General features: G+C 44.1%; 1 protein-coding gene and 1 long non-coding RNA gene across 2 annotated transcripts in view; one reads left to right on the top strand and one right to left on the bottom strand.

Annotated features, from left to right (window-relative positions):
- Window positions 1-1,015, bottom strand: part of LOC109308435 — a 4,291-nt gene extending 3,276 nt beyond the window's left edge. The window contains exon 1 of the long non-coding RNA XR_002100614.1: window positions 715-1,015. This is a non-coding gene — a long non-coding RNA (uncharacterized LOC109308435). The remainder of the gene's footprint in view (window positions 1-714) is intronic.
- Window positions 1,016-2,095: 1,080 nt separating this feature from the next.
- On the top strand, window positions 2,096-19,328 carry SLC2A2 (solute carrier family 2 member 2). The gene is made up of 11 exons (XM_019532731.1): window positions 2,096-2,237; window positions 4,842-4,937; window positions 5,927-6,168; window positions 8,157-8,281; window positions 10,256-10,371; window positions 12,078-12,240; window positions 12,936-13,123; window positions 13,597-13,701; window positions 16,176-16,277; window positions 17,348-17,551; window positions 18,380-19,328. Exons 1-11 carry the CDS (start codon window positions 2,208-2,210, stop codon window positions 18,581-18,583), a joined length of 1,575 nt encoding a protein of 524 aa, XP_019388276.1. The 5' UTR covers window positions 2,096-2,207; the 3' UTR covers window positions 18,584-19,328.
- Window positions 19,329-19,821: the final 493 nt, after the last annotated feature.

Below are 19,821 nucleotides of genomic sequence, written 5' to 3'. Positions count from 1 at the left end.
CAAGGCCATTTTGCTCGGCACACCACTGCCAGCCTGGGCTCCAAGCAGCTGCTGCCCGCCACGGAGCCCAGACTGCTCCCAGCAGGCGGCTGGGAGGCTGCAAACAGCTGCTCCGGGGTCTGACATGTTGGCTCTCCAGCACCTTCCAGCATAGATATTGTGTTTTTTTCAACACTCCGGCCAAAAAACGTTGCCTACCCCTGCTGCAGAGGGAGAAAAATGAATCTCAACAAGTGGTTCTGCGCCTCCAGTGTGACACAGTTCAAAGGTGCATATTGGTTTGGGCCCGTCTCTAGTCTCCAATGAACTGCATTTGAAACTAATCTTGTAAACCTGTTAATTCCTGTATCCTGATAACCAGCTTTCAGGTAGGTACTTTGTAGGCCCTGAGTACAAAATGCAAAGAAAGGGTGTTTGTCAAACACACACTGTCCACACATGCAGAGGGAAGAATGGACAAATACAATGGAGACGACATACAAAAGCTAAAAATATGAGGAAGGCTTCAAAAGGCTGAGCCTAGCCTCCAGCTCCCTGTCAAATACATCTGCTCTTCAGTACATACCGTCCCTGTGGCGAAACCCCAGAGATCTTAGCAATCAACTGGAATAGATTAATGGCCTGAACCTTTCTCCTCAAGTTAAAGTTTTACTTGTAGCCAGTGCAAAGATTAGTGGTCTTTTTTTTCTTTCCCCTTTCTTCTTTGCAAAGCACCTTTTAGACCCCTGTGAAAGATGCCTGATTTATAGCAGCACTTCTCTCCACTGAGCAGGTAGGGCCTGAGTTTCCATCGTGTGAAATTCGTCAGGTCTCACCTCCAGACCCCCTCTGAGTGCAAAGGAATTGTTCACTCTTAGTCCCTCAGCCCTTGCCTCCCTGCCGTGGGTTGGTTTCAGTTATTGCAACGGTCTTTTAACGATGATATCACCAGTTTCTAAGCCAAAGATTGCGAATGCAGGTTTCGCTTGTGCATCCCCCATCACCCGCTACTGGCCCAGACCAGAATCACGCCAGTGACCTACAAGGACAAAGCTCATGATTAGTGTCTAATCACCTGAGCCAAAGGTTAATAATGCCAGTAAAGAAGGAAACAAGCACTGAACTGTTACTGAAAGGCCAGGGATAAGACCTTTTAAAATGAAAACTGATTTTTTTTAAAAATGATTAAGGCGACTTTTGTACAACATATGTGAAAATATATATAAATTATGAATATATAGCTGGATGCAAGGGATTTTTGTGTGCACGCATAGAGATCACTTTCTACGTTCCTAGGCAATACATGTATCGCTGACTTATAGTAAATCTTGGTAAATACATGTAGTTCTGCATATGAGTAAGAGATAGGTAGATAGATCTCTTGTTCTTTGTTCATGTATATGTTCACAAACATATACACACATATGCATATGTATTTTGGTATTTGTGTGTACAGAGAGATAGATGGAGAGATCTCTGTATATGTATACGGGTGTGTAAATAATAGCAGGTGTTTTGCTAATTAACAGTTCATTGCAGGTGTTTTGCTAATTAACAGTTCATTACAGGCACCTCTCCATTCCTTGCGTGACCCTTCTAGTACGCACATTACAATTTCATTCCAATCTCCCTATTGAAATTTGGTAACGGGCAAAAAGGGACTTTATAATTTATCAACCAAAAAAAATCCTCCACAACAGCCAAGCGAGGTCGTGAACATATCAGAGCTTCCTAGAACCCAGCAGCACCTGCTATAAATATATAACTATATTATAAGCCCTATGCTTTGCTGGCACACAGCACAATATACTTTCTTATTACTGGAGAAGTTCTCTCGTATAAGTACTCTGCTTATGAAGCTGAGCTGAGAGCAAGTTGAAGGCACTGTGCTTTCTCTACGAGGTGTTTTACATTCACAATATCATCTTCTCAATGTGCGTCTTGTTTGTCGATTTGTTTCCCAGCATAACAAATCTCTTTATCCTTTGCTGAGTTAAACAGTGTTAAAGCAACACGTCGTAATACTGTTGGGTTTTTCATTAACATTCAAACTGAATCCCATCTTCCTGACCAGCAAGATTTTTTCCTCCTATCCCTCCTGCCTGTATCTCCTTTCATCTGCCCCTCCTCTTAAACAGAGGATATAAACCTTGTCCTAAGGTTTAGGAAAGTTTCATAAGCCCAAAAGGAGGGGTTGCACCCGCAGAATCCCTTTGAAGACCAAAAGAATGGACAAGACCAGTAAAATGCAAGATAAGGTAAATCCGATTTAGTGATATTTTACTGTAGAGTCAGTCCTGGGCTGCCTTATGGGGAACACATACCAGGTATCACAAGGGTCGGGTTATTGACTGTCCAGAACAAGGGGGAAAAAAGGCTGAGCTTGGCATCTGCTTAGAAATACAGTTTTGAAGGGGTTTTCAGTTTATCTAAAATGTTTTAAAGTGTGATAGAAGCAATGGAAATGCAATACACTAACAGAGAAAACAGCTAAACATAGCTCGACAGTCAGTTTCTACCCAATTGATTTTGCAGCTGATTTCAGTGGGCTTTCATCCTGAGTTAAACCTGTGAAACTGAGCCTGCAATGATGTTTATTTACTTTTCTTTACAATTTTATGCACATTTGTTACGGAGGACACATGGACTACTGTTCTTTTTAGAGTAATTTGTTTAGGAGTGCAGGGGAATTTGGTTTTGTATATAAATCTGCCCGTCTGTGACCAATCTCTCTTCACAGTAAGGGTGTAATGAAAAGACCAAATCACAACCTGCACAACCTGGATACCTGTCTAATTGCTTTAGGCACCTAATGTCACTTTCTGTTTTGGGGCCCGATCCTGCTAGGTTTGATGTATGCGCATTTGTCCTCAAATCTCAATGAATTGAAAGGGCATTGAATGTGCTCAACCCCTCCCCAGAGGCACTCAGTAGCTCATAGGATCCCCATAGAAAACTACTGCTGGTAGCAGTCCATCCTGCATGGTGCCATGACCCTTGCACACTGATTTTAATGGTAGTTGGTGGTGCTCAGTAACTCCTAGGGTCTGCTCACATTACAATACCAGACACAAATAAGTATTCACTGTGGGTTCCTGTTCCCCAAACTGCAGCATTTTCCATTTTCTTTTGGAGTGAGATGAAGCTCAAGCATTGCTGTGAATGGCATCTTTCGCAGTCCCTGTTCTGCTTGTTACGAATGGTAAATCTGCTACTCTTATCAATGGGAGTAGGATCAAACCACACTGAGAGGTCTGATCTGTTGGGAGAAGCACCAAGATATTCCCTGCATATGTAGCCCCTGGAAGCTCTGCTTGCCGTGGTGCTAGGTCTGGCCGGTGAATTTTGTAAAAGCAGCACGCGTGATCTTTGGTGAAAGCTGCCTGTTCAAAATGTCTGCTGAGTCAGCAGAGTCGCCTTGGTCAATGCAGGACCTTTCTTGGTTGCTGACAGGTAGATCAGTCTTCTGCAAAAAAAAATGATGAAAACTCCTCTGTGGGACTCCAAACCAGCGATTCACAGATCAGGTCACTCCTTCAGTCAGAAAGGGCCAGGGAGACGGTGTGGCTAGCGAGCTACTTATGGTTCTCCCTCACGGCAGTGGGACTGGATTGGAAGATCATTGCTTACAAGAAGCAATGGTCTCAAGTTGCAGCAAGGGAAGTTTAGGTTGGATATTAGGGAAAAAATTCTCTTTAGGAGGGTAGTAAAACACTGGAACAGGCTACCCAGAGAGGTGGTGGAAGCTCCTTCCTTGGAGGTTTTTAAGACCCAGGTAGACAAAGTCAAGGCTGGGATGATCTAGTTGGGGATGGTCCTGCTTTGAGCAGGGGGTTGGGCTAGGTGACCTCCTAAGGTCCCTTCCAGCCCTAATTTTCTGTGTTTATGATAATATGATTCCCTCCTTGAGCTGCCTCCCCTCCCCAGCAGACTGGGTCCTCTGAGTTGTAAGGGGGACCCTGGCAGACATGGGTGAAAAAGCACCGGGGAACAAGATAGCAGGTCTTTTTACCTGACCAGGGGAGGAGCTATATTTAACAATAAGTTTAAATTTCTGAGATTAGGAAAAGTCCCGTATGGACACGTTACAAAAGCCCTCCTCCTATACCCAGTGTGTTATACTACAGTGACTGGGGCAGAAGGTGTTTAGTGACATGCGGTGCATACAGAGCAACCTTTGCACTCCCTAATGCTGGGGCCAGTTTGTCCCCTAGCACAGCGCAGAGCAATGCCAGGACTGCATAAAGCAGCGCCCGACCACAAAACTCTGCAGCCTTGTTCCAACAAGGTTCTGGCCACACTTTCTTCTCCAGACACCGTCCCTGGCATGTGCCCTTCTTACTTTATGAAGGTAGTAAATTGAACTGCCTTTGTCTGCATCATGATCCTGGGACTTGTGGGCATAAGACAAAGACAACTCAGGGTTGCTCTAAGCTACTCTTAGCTACAAAGCTCATTCTGGCTGCTGGATATCATCAGCCTCTGAACTGAACACAGTCCCCTCCTCCTAGAGGTATCCTGGCGGAAATCGGGGTGCCTCGGACCTGCAACAGTGGCTGCTCTCCACTGCATAATCACCCGTCGCGAGGAATGCCTCCATCAGCCAGTTCTCCTGCATTACAGCTCCTTAGAAAGACCAAGAAAATGAAGGGTACTGTGGGCATCCTCTTAGCTGGGTGAGGATCTGTGCTTTGATTTGAAACAACAGGTCATATTCTGCCCTCATTGATACCCTGCAAACCCTTCGGCTTCAGTGAAAGCAGGATCTAGGCCAGTCTCTTCAAGGTTTATACTGCAGAAATGTTGCTGATGCTGAAGAGCAGAAAAGTGACTCTGGTTTCTGTTTCCCGATCCTCTCCTAGCACCTCACAGGAACCTTGGTTCTCTCTGTCTTCACTGCAGTGCTGGGCTTCTTCCAGTACGGTTACAGCCTTGGCGTCATCAATGCCCCACAAAAGGCAAGTACAGAATATGCAGTTCCATGTGCAGTATCATTCCCAATTCCCCTTTCATCCCTAGGTTATTATTTCCATTAAATTAGTACCCCAGGGTCCAATGAGCATTAGCACTCTTAGATGCTGAAGCAATGTAGAGGTAAGCAGAAAGTCTTCCCCAAGCATTTGTAATTGATGGTGTAAGTGTTAAGCTAACAAATAACAAACAAATGCAAGGGCACGTGTCCATGACCGCTCCTTTCATAGGGGAAGGGGCCTGAATTCCTTGCTCCGTTCTCAAAAAACTCATCTAAAGAACAGAACGGGGATGACAGGATATGCCCCTGACCCAGCAATCGGTATGGTCGTGAGCTCTCACAATAATCTGAAAGTTTCCGTGACCGCTTTCCCCACTCTCTTCTCGGAGAGCATTAGAGGATAGCTGCCAGATTGTACTGTCCAAAACTTAGCAAGGATGCGTGATAGATATGGATATGCAAATGCCAGTGATCGCTCTGTTGTGGGGGGAGGAACGACTGACCTGTTTGCCGAAACCAGGTCACAGAAACCAGGCCGTAGGACAACTTCTGTATAGGAACACAGTTGAGGGGCAGAGTGAGAAAGACATCTTGCTGGAGGCTTTCTGATGTGCGATAAAGGTCACCATCAGTTGACCTAACTAAATGGATACTTGGTTATTTAGGCTGAGGACTTAAAAGTAGCTGGATGTAATGATAGTCATATCAATCTATTGTGGGCCACTAACTGGAGAAATTGCCTTAACTGTTTTAGTCCTCTGGATTTGTAGGTTCAGGACTTTTGACCTTTTTGGCTAATGTCAATGGCAAAACTGCAAAAAGGATTTGAAAGCGGCTGGGATTTTGTCCATAATGTATGAAGAGCCTCCATTTTCTGGACTGCTAAGCAGAAGAACTCTAACTAGGAAAAGAAAGCTTCTTGGGTAGTTAGGAGCAGAAGAACTAATACCTTGCTGTATTCCTTTCCCACCGCAGGTAATAGAGGCCCATTACAGACATGTGCTGGGCATTGCCCCCATGGACAGAAGTGCCATCAATTTCTCGGAGGCAGATGAAGGTACAGCCTTTCCAGACATAGAAGCAACAGATATCATCATGAGTACGGCAAGCGCACACAACACCCTCACCATGTATTGGTCCCTGTCTGTGTCCATTTTTGCCATTGGTGGGATGATTTCCTCCTTCACTGTTGGATGGATTGGAGACAAGTTAGGCAGGTGAGAAACTTTCTTGCTCTTTAAAATTCATCAGTGGCCAGAAAACATCTCAGAAGTTATCATCATCATCATCATCGTCATCAAAGCTGTGGGCAGGTGGAGGGGTGGGAGCCAGTGAAGACAAAACAGAACCAAGCAACTGGATCAAGGATCTGGATCACTGTCTTACATTTATATAAAAGGGGAGGGGGGTGTAATGTGTGCGGCTTTCTACACAGCGACAGTCTGATCAAGACGCCAGGTCAGAATTGGGCCCCCAAATCTCACTGTAAGCACGAAGTATTACACCAGCCTTTTTCCAAGTATTTCAAATGATTACACTCCAAATCCCTAGATTTGACTTTCCCTAGAAAACAACTCCCTCCAGAAGTTGTTCTTTTATTTTTTTTCCCAATTCAAAGGCACAGCAAGATTTTGGAGATTTTCTCCTAAAAACATTTAAGTTGGGTTTATTAAAATCTGAAATTAAAAAGCTGACTTTCTATTGTACTTTTTATCACTTCAGACAACCCACTGGTGAACAGCTTTTCTTAAGCTGTAATTCTGTCCTGCTTTGTCTTTTCATAACAAAAGGCAGTGCAGCATATGTGAAAGGAATTTGTGCAGGGATATATTTGTGCAGTTGCTTTTCTGATTGTACCCCTGCCATATGTTTTTCAGTACATGTGAACATTATTCTTTACCCTTTAGGTTTGACTCGGTCACTGACATTCGGTCTAATTTGGTACTACGGTGCCTATAAAGTAGGCATATTCCCTCGTTTAAGGGGCATGCAAGCTGACATGTAACACTCCTGCAAGTGACTTTGACTGACAGAAAATTATGTGAATAGCAAAGAGGTTTTAAATAAGTCCAGAATTAAATCCAGCACAGGCAAAGCAACAAGCCAGTCTTTCCCCCGAGCAGGTAGTTTACCAGTGTGAGTGTCCCCACATCACAGTGATTTCGGGGTGCCCTGGGGCCATTCAGAAGCAATGGGAGCCCTCCTGGTAAACGAGACAGTATTAAGACATTTTAAGCAGGACTCTTCTCTTAATTTCACAGCTGTAAATATAGAGCAACTCCAAGCATTGGCACTGCACAGGTTGTGCTCAGTACCTCTGCGAACTGGTCCCAGAGGTGTTTTTACACGTGTTTCTGATGCAGCGCTGGCCGCTTTTAATTAGCGAGCTGTGCGAATTAAAGGTGCCTGGTGCCCCATCGGAAACACGCGTGTCAGCGGCACAGCGCACCTCCATGCTGAGACAATGGCAGCGGTACACTTGGAACTAAAGCACACTGAACGCGTTTTAGTTCAAAGCGCGCCACTGCCGTGTCCTCAGCACAGAGATGCGCTGCGTCGTGTCACTGATGCATGTGCTGCGCGGGCAGGGTTTGAATTGGACTCCTGGGGGGTCTGCGGCAGTGGCAGCCACCGCTCCCTGGGCTGCTTGGAAAGGCATGGCATGGCTGGGGGGTGCTTATCTCTTATGAGGGGGCTCTCATCTCTTATGGAGGGGCTCAGCCCCCCAAGCTCCCCCGTAATTTGAACCCCGCGTGCACGGCAGCCAGAGCGCATCAACTTGCATGCTCCAGCAGACTCCTTTAATTGAGTCTGCTCCGACACCCTGGAAATCCTGCCCAGTGTGGAAGTGCTCAACTTCTACTTTGGGTTCATACCCTAATTTAATTTTAAAAATAATTTCTAGCTGTAAGGATGAAACTATGTTGGCAGAATTCATATAATGAAATTGTTATTATTCTTAGAGCAATTTCAAGCACTCTGGAATCATATAAAATATCTCGATCGTATAAGATGTAACGTATAATACATTGTATTGGATATACAACAATAATAATGATGATAATCACGGGGGTGATAACAATGGTAAATGTAAGCTGTGCAAGGAACATCTATCCGTACCTAGAATGCCAGAAAATCTAAAGCTTAATTGATCTGAGAGCTGGACTTACTATCCCAATGTAGCTTTGTTTTTAATGAATTGCAGAGTGAAAGCCATGCTGGCGGTGAATGTTCTCTCAATCATTGGAAGCCTCCTCATGGGGCTGGCAAAATTTGGCCCCTCTCACATCCTCATTATAACTGGAAGAGCAATCACAGGGCTCTACTGTGGTAAGTTAAGGCAAGCTCGAGAATCTCTCTCTGTAAGAAGCTTGCATGTCTGCTTGCATCTCTGAGGGGCTGCTCTGGAGGGAGAAGGGTATTAAGCAACCATCTGTAACTGCCAGGACGCATCACATTTTGACTACGAGGATTCACTTATATAATCAGTGCAAACAGGTCTCCAGGATAATGCAAGGTGATGCTCGGAAAGTGGAAAATGGATTGTTTCTTATTTAGGCCCCAATTCCACAAAGCAGTTGAATGCATGGCTAGCTTTAAGTCAGCCTGTGCTCAAATGCTTTGCCAGACAGGTACAGCTTCCTGCCTGGATACTTTCCTGAATGAAAGCCACGATTCAGCACTGCAGCTTGGGCTTAGAAGGAATGATGAACAGCCGTGTTGGCAGGTCAGAGCTCTTCAAGACATGGAAAGACTCGAGGAACCACAGACATTTGAAGCAAAATCATTTGTAGGCCATAAAAGGACAGCTGCTCTGTAAAGGTCTCACTGATGAAAAGTCTGTGCATCTTCTTTTGAGGAAAGGATCAAAAGAAAGTAGCGGAAAGGCATTCGGGGGCTGGGGGGGAGGCTCTGACTTACGGAGAGAATGTGAGAGGGCAAATAAAAAGTGAATGAGATGGAAGACAAAATTAAGAAGAGCAACGTACGTCAGGGGAACTAAAAGGTTAGCAGGAGTAAAGTAATGTTTGTAGCTGTGCTCTTCCCATGGAAACAAAGGATGTCACCATCCTGTATGCCGGAAATCGCATCACCCGCCTGCTTGAAAAGAACTTTGAACGAGTCTTTGAAGCTGAGTCATGTTGCTGAAAACCGCTGACTCGATTTGAGGATACGGCTGTCCCTCTGTGGAAACAGAGCTGTGAAAGAAAACCTGACCCTTTCATTTTTTTCTGAATTTCTTTTTTCATTTAAATAATTTTAAAAAGTGAGCTATTTTTCTTCTTTTTCATTAAAAAAAAAAAAAAGGGTGTTTACAATTTTGTAGGGTTCCCCCCTCTTATCACTGTTGTGCTTCTCATTCTGGGTAAAACCCCATTCTTCAATGTAAAAATATTTTATCAAGAGCCACCCCCATAATAAAGTGAGCTTATTTTACATCTGTTGGAAGGTCCTTGGCTTTGCTTCAGTGAGCTGTATTTTAATTACTGGGACTTCATCTAATCCATTTTTCTGTTCCTATTGTCGGTATTATGGCTACTACTATTACTATTTCTAGTCATAATGTGTACTTGGTGCTGTTGAAATCCTGGTCAGTAATACCTTAAATCTAGAGTGCAAACAGAAAGACAGTACCTTAGATTAAGAAATGCACTACTTTACAGAAAAAAACATATTATCCCTTAATTGGTTTATTATCACTGTTAAGTACCATACATTTGGCTTGATCCACAAAGTCAATGGACTAAGCAGAATCTTAGGTAGGAGCTTTGCACTGAAATACCATATCTCAGAAGGTGTTTTCTCAGAAGTAGAAAATGGAGCTTAAGTATTGATTGGGAATAGATCTATCCAAATTGTGAGCCCAATTCTGGTCCTGGTTCAGATGTATTTCATTATTCAGAGCACTCTTATGCACATGCTTACTCTAGTTTAAGTGGTCTGAATCAGGTGTGTCCTGAATTGGCAGCTTCTGCCAGGCTTTCCATTTCCATTAAGACAGAAGGGCATGGGAGGCACTCAAAACCCAGCAGGAGGTGATAAGCATCCAGCACTGTACCTGGACTCCTGGTGGCTCCGGGCAAACTTTTAGTATCGGGCCCCTCTTCACCGGTGATAATGATAATAATTATTATTATTTACACCATTTTCGGGCCCCCTTTCTGTCTGGGCAGCCCCCTAGTTCACCTGTGTCTGGCCCCATCAGCATCACATGGGTCTGATCCCCAGCCCTTTTCCTGGCAAGCTAGTTATGCTTTTACTGAGCTGTCATTTAGGGTAAGTGACTTGTACACTTTTTTCCAGGGCTTTCATCAGGACTTGTTCCAATGTATGTTGGTGAGGTATCACCCACAGCCCTTCGCGGAGCACTAGGAACACTTCACCAGCTGGCGATCGTCACCGGGATTCTCATCAGCCAGGTACATGAGAACGCAGGCAGAAGTAACGAGTGATGTACTGTTACTACCAGGGTCACACTGGTGATTTGCACCGGGGGTGCCGAGTGATCCCTTGTTAAAATTCCACTGACAAATGGAAACGGAGGTGATTTCCCTGCCTCTTACAGTGCTCACCTTCTTCCTGAATACTAAATCATCCCCAGCAAAGATGAATCTCCACCAAGAGATGAAAAATACTTCTGCAAGCAGCTTATCTCTCTTCCCTACAAGGTCCTCGTACACTTCTAATCACGCTTAACTTCAATACTGCATGTGTAATCCCCAGGGTCACTGAGAGCCAGAATGTCAGCTGAGATGACTTGGTATGGATCCTTGGCCCTCTGGGAGCGCGTTTACATGTGCACCGTTGCTACTGCGCGTTAAGTTTAGTACTTCTAATATGAGGTACTACATAAATGCACAGTAGCCAACGTTAATGTGCAGTAGTAATGGTCTTTTTGTGGTGCTTAATATGCAGTAGACTAATTCTACTAAATATTAGTGTATTAGCACAGTTTTTGCTGTGGCGTGCTAATGCGCGATAGAATTAGTCTACTGGACATTAAGCATCTTGTGTAGACATGCCCTGTCTTAACTTAATCTAGCTTCCTGTATAATCCAGGCCAAAAAATTTCACTCACCGTACCTTTCTGGAAAAGGCTTGAATGAAATGTTAGCAAAACGTGTTATTTCCTTTCTTGGTTGTAGCTATGAGAAGAGCTAAGATGACAGAGAACAGAGATATTTTTCCAATATTAGCTTGATTTAGAAAATGAATTTCAATCTGAAAGTATTTACAGTCCTTTGATGGTCACTTCTTAATGGCTCAAACACACACCCATGCAAACAAAACAGATTTTAAGCTTGAATATTTGCTGAAAGCAAATCTTGTATTCCAGTTTTGGAATTCACGTTGTGCTGGTTTGTGGTTCGGATATGTGTAACAAATCAATACAGTATGCACTTCATGGTTGTACTAGTTACAAAAAATGCTGCCCTTTGTAAAGTTTCTTAGGTTACCTACACAGGTACATTGAGATTTACATCGAGTAGTCGGTCGTGATTCTAACCAGAGAATGAAAGAAGTTGAGAGAAGGACTTCATGTGTGCACTTAAAGTGCAAACTTCATATCTGCAAACAAATTTTACTGCATTTCTATATTTCTTTGGTTATTCATCCAGAAGTTTAATTCCTCATTTGCTTCATGCATTCACTTCAGCAAGTGCCCCATTTATGGTGTGGCTGTAGAAGTGCAGTTTCCTCAGTAATACCTTGCCTAGGATGTCACTCATGTTGTCCTGTCTGTGCTAACAACATAAGCTAGCTTTACAGTATAAGCACTGTTGATTTGCCAGTGACACAGAAGACCAAATTCAACTGTGAGCTACACAAGTTTAAATATGGAGAAACTCCAGTGAAGTCCTGGTGTTTCTTCACCTTTTCAGTGATGTTGCTGAGAGCACAGCTTTGGTCACAGCATAAGCAAAGCGTTGAAAAAATTTGTCCAAGACATCATGCCATCTGTTAGCTTCTCTGTTCTGAGTATGGTCCATAATCTAGACTGGGAGCTCCAATTTTTTTCTAACTTCCGCTTCAGCTGTTTTCAGAAAGTGCAATATTACTCCTGAGTTTCTTGTTTTATGATATAATTTAATCTGCTATGTTTGACCCAGATGTGTCATTTCAGATCCTTGGACTAGACTTTCTGCTGGGCAATGATGACATGTGGCCTCTGCTCCTCAGCCTTTCTGGCGGTGCTGCTGTCCTTCAGTTTTTCCTTCTTCTACTGTGCCCAGAAAGCCCAAGATATCTTTACATTAAACTAGGAAAGGTGGAAGAAGCTAAAAAAAGTAAGAAACAGATTCTGAGTTGTATTTTGTATTTAAAACTGTGCCAGATTTGAGGATGAACCTGGCTGATTACTAACTAGTACGATTATTAGGCTTGTATCAGGCTTGTCCCATGCATCAGGCTTGTGCTGTTGGGAGCCCCAGACACCAAACTCCTGTGTATATTCACTGAATAATGCATTTGTGCTGAATAATGCATGCCTGACATATGTTACCGTTCATGTTCTCAGCAGTGGGAGCTGGTGAATATTTCCATAGAGTGGGTCATGTCTGAATGCAGATTAAGGTTAAAGGACCAATTTCCAGTTTTGTGTGAAATTCCTCAATTTCAAACTTGATTTTGATCTGACAAGTTGTCATTTTCGCAACCAGAAATGTTCTCTCAGAATTTTTTTTATCAATTCTAATATAGAGACGTTGTCCTATGAACAACTTTTGAAATTGCACAATATATGTGACAGCAAAGGAATTGCTTGCATGTGCTTGTTCGCGCACATAGAGGAGAAACAAGTGTCATGTTCCTTCCCTTCATGGAACAATGGTACGGGCCATAGTATGGGGACATTCACACGTGTAACACCGTTAACTTTCGTTCGTTCTCTCCTTGCTCTGACTGGAGAGATTTGCTTGTTGCTGAACTCTTAGTTGTTTGAAATTTCCTTTGAAAAGAAATCATGATCTTTTTTTCTCTCAAGGTTTGATAAGGCTTAGAGGAAACTATGACCCCATGAAAGAGATTGCTGAAATGGAGAAGGAAAAACAAGAAGCTGCCAGTGAAAAGAGAGTCTCCATAAAGAAGCTTTTTGCCTCTTCCAGTTACAGGCAGCCGATCCTCGTGGCTCTCATGGTTCAGGTGTCCCAACAGTTTTCAGGAATCAATGCAGTAAGTTCCCTAGCAACATTGGTTTCCTAAAGGCGTGTACAACATGGCGCTTGGATCTTGACTCAAAGCACGATGAGGTCAATAGGAGTCTCTTTTGACTTCACTGGATTTGGAAGTGGACCATCTGTGCGTAACTCAATATTATTAGTAACATGTAAGGCTAAATTACATCATCAGTATTTAAGAAAGAGTTAATCATTGAAATCATTTGTTGGGGAGGAAAGGTAAGGGTTGTGTATTCTGCATAAAGCCAAGGAGCTGTTTTAAATATGTATATGGACACAACGTCATCGTCACTGTTTTAAATATTTATATGGACACAACATCATAGTCAGTCTGCAAAGGACTTATCTTCACAGCACCAGGACTAGGGAGCGACTCTTACCCATTTTCTCCCCACATGCCTGGGAAATAGGACACTAGAGAGGGGGCACTGAGTGAGGCCTAACCCTTCATTTGATTGTGTTTGATAGATCTTTTACTACTCTACAAATATTTTTGAAAGAGCTGGAGTTCAGCAACCAGTTTATGCAACCATTGGCGTTGGTGTTGTGAACACTGTCTTCACCGTTATCTCTGTAAGTAAATATCTCTGTGCTGGATAGTTCAGTGAGCCAGTAAAAAGTATGTATGCTATCATTTCCATACAGGCTAAAGATTTCATTATGCTGCTGGGGCTGAGAGTGAGTAAAAAATGACTGACCCTGGAAACTTTATTGTACTTACTAGTATGAGTAGTGGCTCATACCATCAAAATGGACTAAGATTGGAGACTCCACGTCATTCCATCCAGACTCCAACCCTCTATTAGTTGGTTACTTCTATTACGCTAAAACTTATCAAAGTTCCCAAATTGAGTGAGGGAGACTGAAGCCCTCTTTAGTTTCTCCTCGTCTATAGAAGAGATTTAGCTTAGGCTGTGACAGTGAATGCTTTCCACTGCCATAGTATCAGTGTGCCACAACCATCTATCTTATCTTTTATCTTTAGACTTCACTACTGTATTTATATAGCACCTATTCTGGTAATGGCAAGATGCTATTCGATGGCAATAAAATTTATATAGTACTCATCCTGGCAATATCTAGATGCTGTTCTGTAGTGATACAGAACACCGCCAATCTCCACAGCCTATATTTGATTGTTTTTCTCTGGTGAGGGTACAGAAGAGCCCAGATCATTTGTATCCAGGTGGTTCACAAACCACATACTTCACAGCAATTGCTGAATGAAGGAGAAGCCATGCAACTCTTTCCTTGGCTTTTATTTAAAAGGCATCTCTTGTCCACTTGGTTGGAGAACCACCGTGGTCCCGTGCAGATATCCGCTGCAGCTGTATACATCCCTAATTGGTTCTCAAACCTTCAACCTTGTAGGGGCAAAACTCATCCCTGTGACTTATCTACAGTATCAACAACATTCCAATTACTTGCCAAATATGTTTAATTCAGGCATTCGCACAATAGAAAGTGAATATACACATTTAAATAATTTATCTTGTCTTTTATGCACTAACAACCAGGACTGGACTTCAACCAGTGATCTAAGGGTATACGCCAGTGTGTCCTCCATTAACAAATCTACCCACCAAGGTTTAGGCAAAGGTGCTTTAGTAGAATACATCAGCAACCCCCTTAAAGAAAAAGATTTGTTGAGGTTTGTTGGGAAATGAGACATTCAGCCCACGTTCCTGTGACCTGAAGATGTTCTACTGTCATTGGACAGCAGCAGCAGGCGTGTTTTCCTTCATATCTAGCAATGTTTGCTCTCCACTTCTTTGACCCTGAGCATTTAAATATTACCTAAAATTTGTCAATCAACTACAAACTGACTGTTCTGATCAACAGGCATGGCCTACAGAGCCTACTGACAGCTGTGCTGGACCCTGATATGGGGAGCAGAGATCATGATCAGACCCTGCTCTCTGCAAATCAGTGAGCCAGCAGGATGAACTGCCTGAGCTGAAAGTCCCACCTTAACTTTTAGAAAAGCCAGTGGCCCCCGCTGGTCTCCAGGGTCAGATCTATACCCTAGTGCTCCTTGGAGAATGCTGCTTCTGCGCACATCCTGCCCAACCACTCCCACTCGCATCACGCCAAGAAATGTGTCTGTCGAATGGATTTGGGGGTACCCTCCATGGCCAATCTTTAAACTCCCTGTTGGTTTGCATGACAGCAGCTGTGGCAGACATGCTGGAGTGGCTTCATTGTTGTGTTTCGGCATTTGGGATAGGCAAGTGTAAACAGGTGGGTGGAATGGGCTTAAGACCAGCCCTCCCCAGGAGTGCTAAGGGTGCATTGTGGACATATGCCAGGTATGCTATGTATAAAGGAAGGAAAGGTTTCTGGCAATTGGAAAGAGAATCTAGGTTGAGAGCTATCAAAAGAGACGTCCAGAGCCCACGTGCAGGAATCAGATGGTAACCGTGTGTGCATGTGTACAAACCCTAGGATGGACACAATTCATGGGTGCAAGCCATGATTTGCCTGCTGCATATTATCTGGCTTGAAACTTTCAGTAGTGTGGTTAGTCTGGGTGGATAAAAACCCCAGTGTGAACAAGGCCCAACTAGCAAACTCATCCTGAAACTTGTACTGGTCCTTCATTCCTGGGGAGTTCACTCCATCTCAAACCAGCCCCCAGTAAAGCTCTGCCTCACACACAGACACGAGTTATCTTTATCATAGAGAATGCCATTATGTCAGAGAAGCGTAAGTGCTCATGCCGTCTTCATCTTGGAGCTTCAGGTGACCTTTCCAGGCCATGGAAAACCTTGAAGAAAAGGACCAAGGCTTTGAACTTGATTCAAAATATGTGAATCGAATTCAGAAAGTGGAGGACAAGATTGGTCTGCTGAGGGCAGCCTGAATTGCCAACGATACACAATGTACTTGTTGGAGTTTGCTAAGTGCTGAAGGCTTCATGCCCAGGTATATCACATAGGTAGCCTAGCTACGTGATGACAAAATTGCATTGTTATAAGTTGCATTGTTGAGTGGTGATTGATGAGACCAGAGCTGGTAACTCCAATGTACTACTTGCATTTCTCCAGGTCTTCCTGGTGGATAAAGCAGGGAGACGGTCCCTCTTTATTGCTGGTTTGATTGGTATGTTAGGAAGTGCCATACTCATGACGGTTGGACTTGAACTTCTGGTAGGTTCTTCTTTTTTTCTTTCTGGTTTTGTTCCCCAATTCATAGACTAGGGAAGAAAAACTTCCCATGAATATTTAAAACGCAATATATAGCAAATTTATTTCAAGGAGCGTGATCTGAAAGCAATTCCCCTCACGCACAAGTTAAGAGCCATCATCTATGTCAGATAAAATACTCCCAACTTGTACTTTGGACAATTGTATATTGTTCCTTGTGGGATAATCTCGCTAGATGTAATCGAACACTGTAACTTGCACTTCAAACAAATATGAGACTGTTGGCACTACCATCACAGATATGCAACCCTCCAGGAAATCAAGATTATTCCTTGGAAGTGGAGAGCTGGCCAATTTGGAGACATTTCATAACATTTATAGATATGCACAGTAAGGCAGATACAGACAAATCACATGCATCAGAGCATGAGCAGAGGTCACGAGAGACCAAACACTTCTCTTGCACTCAGTATTATCACTTTCCTCTGGATCACTGTGACTTAACCTCCTACTATAAGACCTGCTGAATCAATGTCAGGAAAAAAATCAAATAAAGGGAGGGTGACTTCCTTTAATCACCACTTCCTTGCATTTTCCTGTTGCTTTTCCTGCTACTTTTTTGCATCTATCTGAAAACACAGCACATAAGTTTCACCAGCTTTGAGCCCCTGTGACTCAGCACCATTGGGTATAGCTACACTGCTTCCACGGGGCTCTCGGGCAGGTACGCTGCTGAGTATGCCCTCCTGCTCATGTGCACCAAATCCAGAAATGCCATGATGAAGCTCCTCAGGGGTGTCCATTAAGCTCTCAAATGTAATGGAGATGGAGGTCTTGAGAGCAGCTGTGATGGCTTCATCATTTCTGAGTTGGGTGGATGCAAGCAGAAGCAAGCGGATGGGACGTGCTCAGGAGCATCTTCATGGCATGCAGGGAACAACACATCCACTATAAGCCCGATCTACATCTGGTATCACTAGGTATCACTCCATCACTTCACTTCACTGGAGCTACACTGAATTGTGCATGTAACTACTCATGGTAAATTCACTATTCTTCACCTGTTTTTATAGGAAAGATTTGCTTGGATGAGCTATGTGAGCATGGTGGCAATCTTTCTCTTTGTAATCTTCTTTGAAGTTGGGCCTGGCCCAATCCCCTGGTTTATTGTTGCTGAACTCTTCAGTCAAGGGCCCCGTCCTGCCGCCATCGCTATGGCTGGGTTCTGCAACTGGACCTGCAACTTTATGATTGGCATGTGCTTCCAGTACATTGTGGTAAGAAACCCTCCTAAATCTTGCAAATGAGCATCAACAGTAATTGAAATTCCCAAGGAGGTCTACGGAGATGTACATCTACCTCCCAGGGAAATAAACGGAAAATATGTATCTAGATATGGCCCTCAGGCTGGATCTGGGCTGCGGGTTTTAGACTGAGCCCATGTACCACATGCAGTATGCATTGGACCTGCTGCTGTGGACACTGCACATGACACAGCACTTGGTCCAGGTCACCTACACTGGCTTGGCCCTATGCACTGGCTCTGAGACTGGGCTGGATTGGGCCCACAGGTTGTTCCTGAGTGGAAGAGCTACCACATAGGGCCTGTCTGGTGCAGGCGCCTTAGGTAGTATGCAACACAGGTAGCACATGCCCCTGCCTGGACCAGGCACGCACACTGCACCTGGCACTGGGGCTGGTGTTGCGGGGTGCACTACATGTGGTGCCCACCCGACCAGCTCTGCGTGAGATCATGGCTGGTCCGGATCAGCCACACACAGGGCCGGTCTGGTGGAAGCACCTCGTGCAGCACATGCCCCATGCACAAAGCCCCAGACCGGGCCCAGCAGACACTGCAGGTAGTGCTAAGGGCTGATCTGCGGTGCACACTGGACTGGCCCTGTGGGCTGCCTCCGGTGCATGGCGTTGGCCTGTGGGTCTGATGCAGCTACATGGGACCGGGCCCATGATCCTCATCTGGCCCACAGGTGAGTTTGACACCCCCGCTCTAGACTGCTTTGAAAATCTTAACAGATGCATTAAAAATGGTAAGCAAGCAATAGGTTGGTATTAATTATGGCTCTGTTTCACTTTGCCTCTGACAGGATCTGTGTGGATCTTACGCATTCGTGATCTTTGCTGCTCTGCTCCTAGGCTTCATTGTGTTTGCTATCTTTAAAGTGCCAGAAACCAAAGGGAAGTCTTTTGAAGAGATTTCGGCTGAGTTTCGCCGCAAGAGACGCTCGGCAACGAAAGGACCCAAAGCTGCTACTGAACTGGAGGACCTTCGAGGGACTGAAGAGGCATAAAACTCCCAGATGTCTACAAGAAGGAGATTAAAGACTCATGTTTTTCAAAGGCATCTCAAAGAACTTGCGTTGTTTTTTAAGGATATGGCAGCAAAAACACTAGTACGTTAAACCAGTATAATGCCTTCAGACCAACAGGACTGGCAGGTTGTACCCTACTGCCCTAAAGACTCAGATCCATATTACGCTCTCAGGAGCAATATATGTGTGCTGTACGAAGAGATATTTGGGAAAGAAAGGAAAGAATATATGGAGGTCGGTTTCTATGCTCCACTGCATTGATTCAGAAGGATAACATGCATTTGCAGAGTGAATAGGAGCATCATGCAGAAGGAACAGAAGAAAGGAAAGAGGGGATTTATGTTAAAGAAGAGATGATTTCTACTTGCAGTGATTCCACCCTTGTTTCTCGTGCCTGTTGATTCCTTCTGCTTAAATATGTGACACCTTGAGAAACTAAATATTACCGTAGAGGTCACATGAGCACAAAACAATAAGAAATGGAAGGGGCTAATGATAAAAGACTGAGTGTGTGCACATCCTAGTCTTATATGACAAATCCCTGCTGAGTGGCAGGACACCATTCCCATGAAAATGTGCTAGACCTAAACCTTGCTTGTTTGATTTACTATGAAATAGTCACAGAAATGCTGCTTAGTTCTGTAGGGGTTTTCCAACTGAACTGCTCATTTGAAGACAGATTTAATAAATCTTGGCCAGAGAAGTTGCCCATTGCTATTTGTGGATGAAAATTTTCCACTGCTCTTTCTTTTTTGGTGAGGAAATTGCTCAGAAGGAGACGTCAACATGTGGTAATGTAGCCTCACAGGCCTGCCTGTACCGGGAGTGAATAGATGTGGATTATTATGCCTATCTCTGTTAGAGGCTCCCCGTGTTACTCTGGGAAAGTCACTTAACCTCTCTGCTGCAGTTTCCCCTCCCCTCCTTGCCTGTCTTGCCTGCTTAGACTGTGAGCCCCTCAGGGCAGGGTCTCTCGTTCTTTTGGGCTTCAAGGCACTGTGGTAGGACAAGCATTAAACAGCTGTAAGTAGGGGCAGCTCCTCAGCTACTGTAAATATGTGTAGTATTATTAACTTCAAGCCTCATGGGCTCCATCAGAGCTGTGTGGCTTTTCCCTAACTGTAGATGTTCATCCCGGATATCCTTTAGTTCAGGAGGCGTTGCTCCAGCCTCTCAAGAGATGACCTGTGGGGCATTTTTGAAACCCTGACTCATGA

This window comes from Crocodylus porosus, unplaced genomic scaffold, assembly GCF_001723895.1.
Source record: "Crocodylus porosus isolate Cpor-Errol unplaced genomic scaffold, CroPor_comp1, whole genome shotgun sequence".
NCBI lineage: Eukaryota > Metazoa > Chordata > Crocodylia > Crocodylidae > Crocodylus > Crocodylus porosus.
The sequence above is the reverse complement of the archived record's forward strand: the minus strand, read 5'-3'. Positions and strand labels throughout refer to the sequence as shown.

Excerpts from the sequence above, each read along its gene's own strand:
- SLC2A2 (XM_019532731.1), top strand. The coding sequence starts at position 2,208 with ATGGACAAGACCAGTAAAATGCAAGATAAG. Across the intron at positions 8,282-10,255 it reads AATCACAGGGCTCTACTGTG|GGCTTTCATCAGGACTTGTT; the intron begins GTAAGTTAAGGC and ends ACTTTTTTCCAG. Across the intron at positions 13,124-13,596 it reads AGTTTTCAGGAATCAATGCA|ATCTTTTACTACTCTACAAA; the intron begins GTAAGTTCCCTA and ends TGTGTTTGATAG.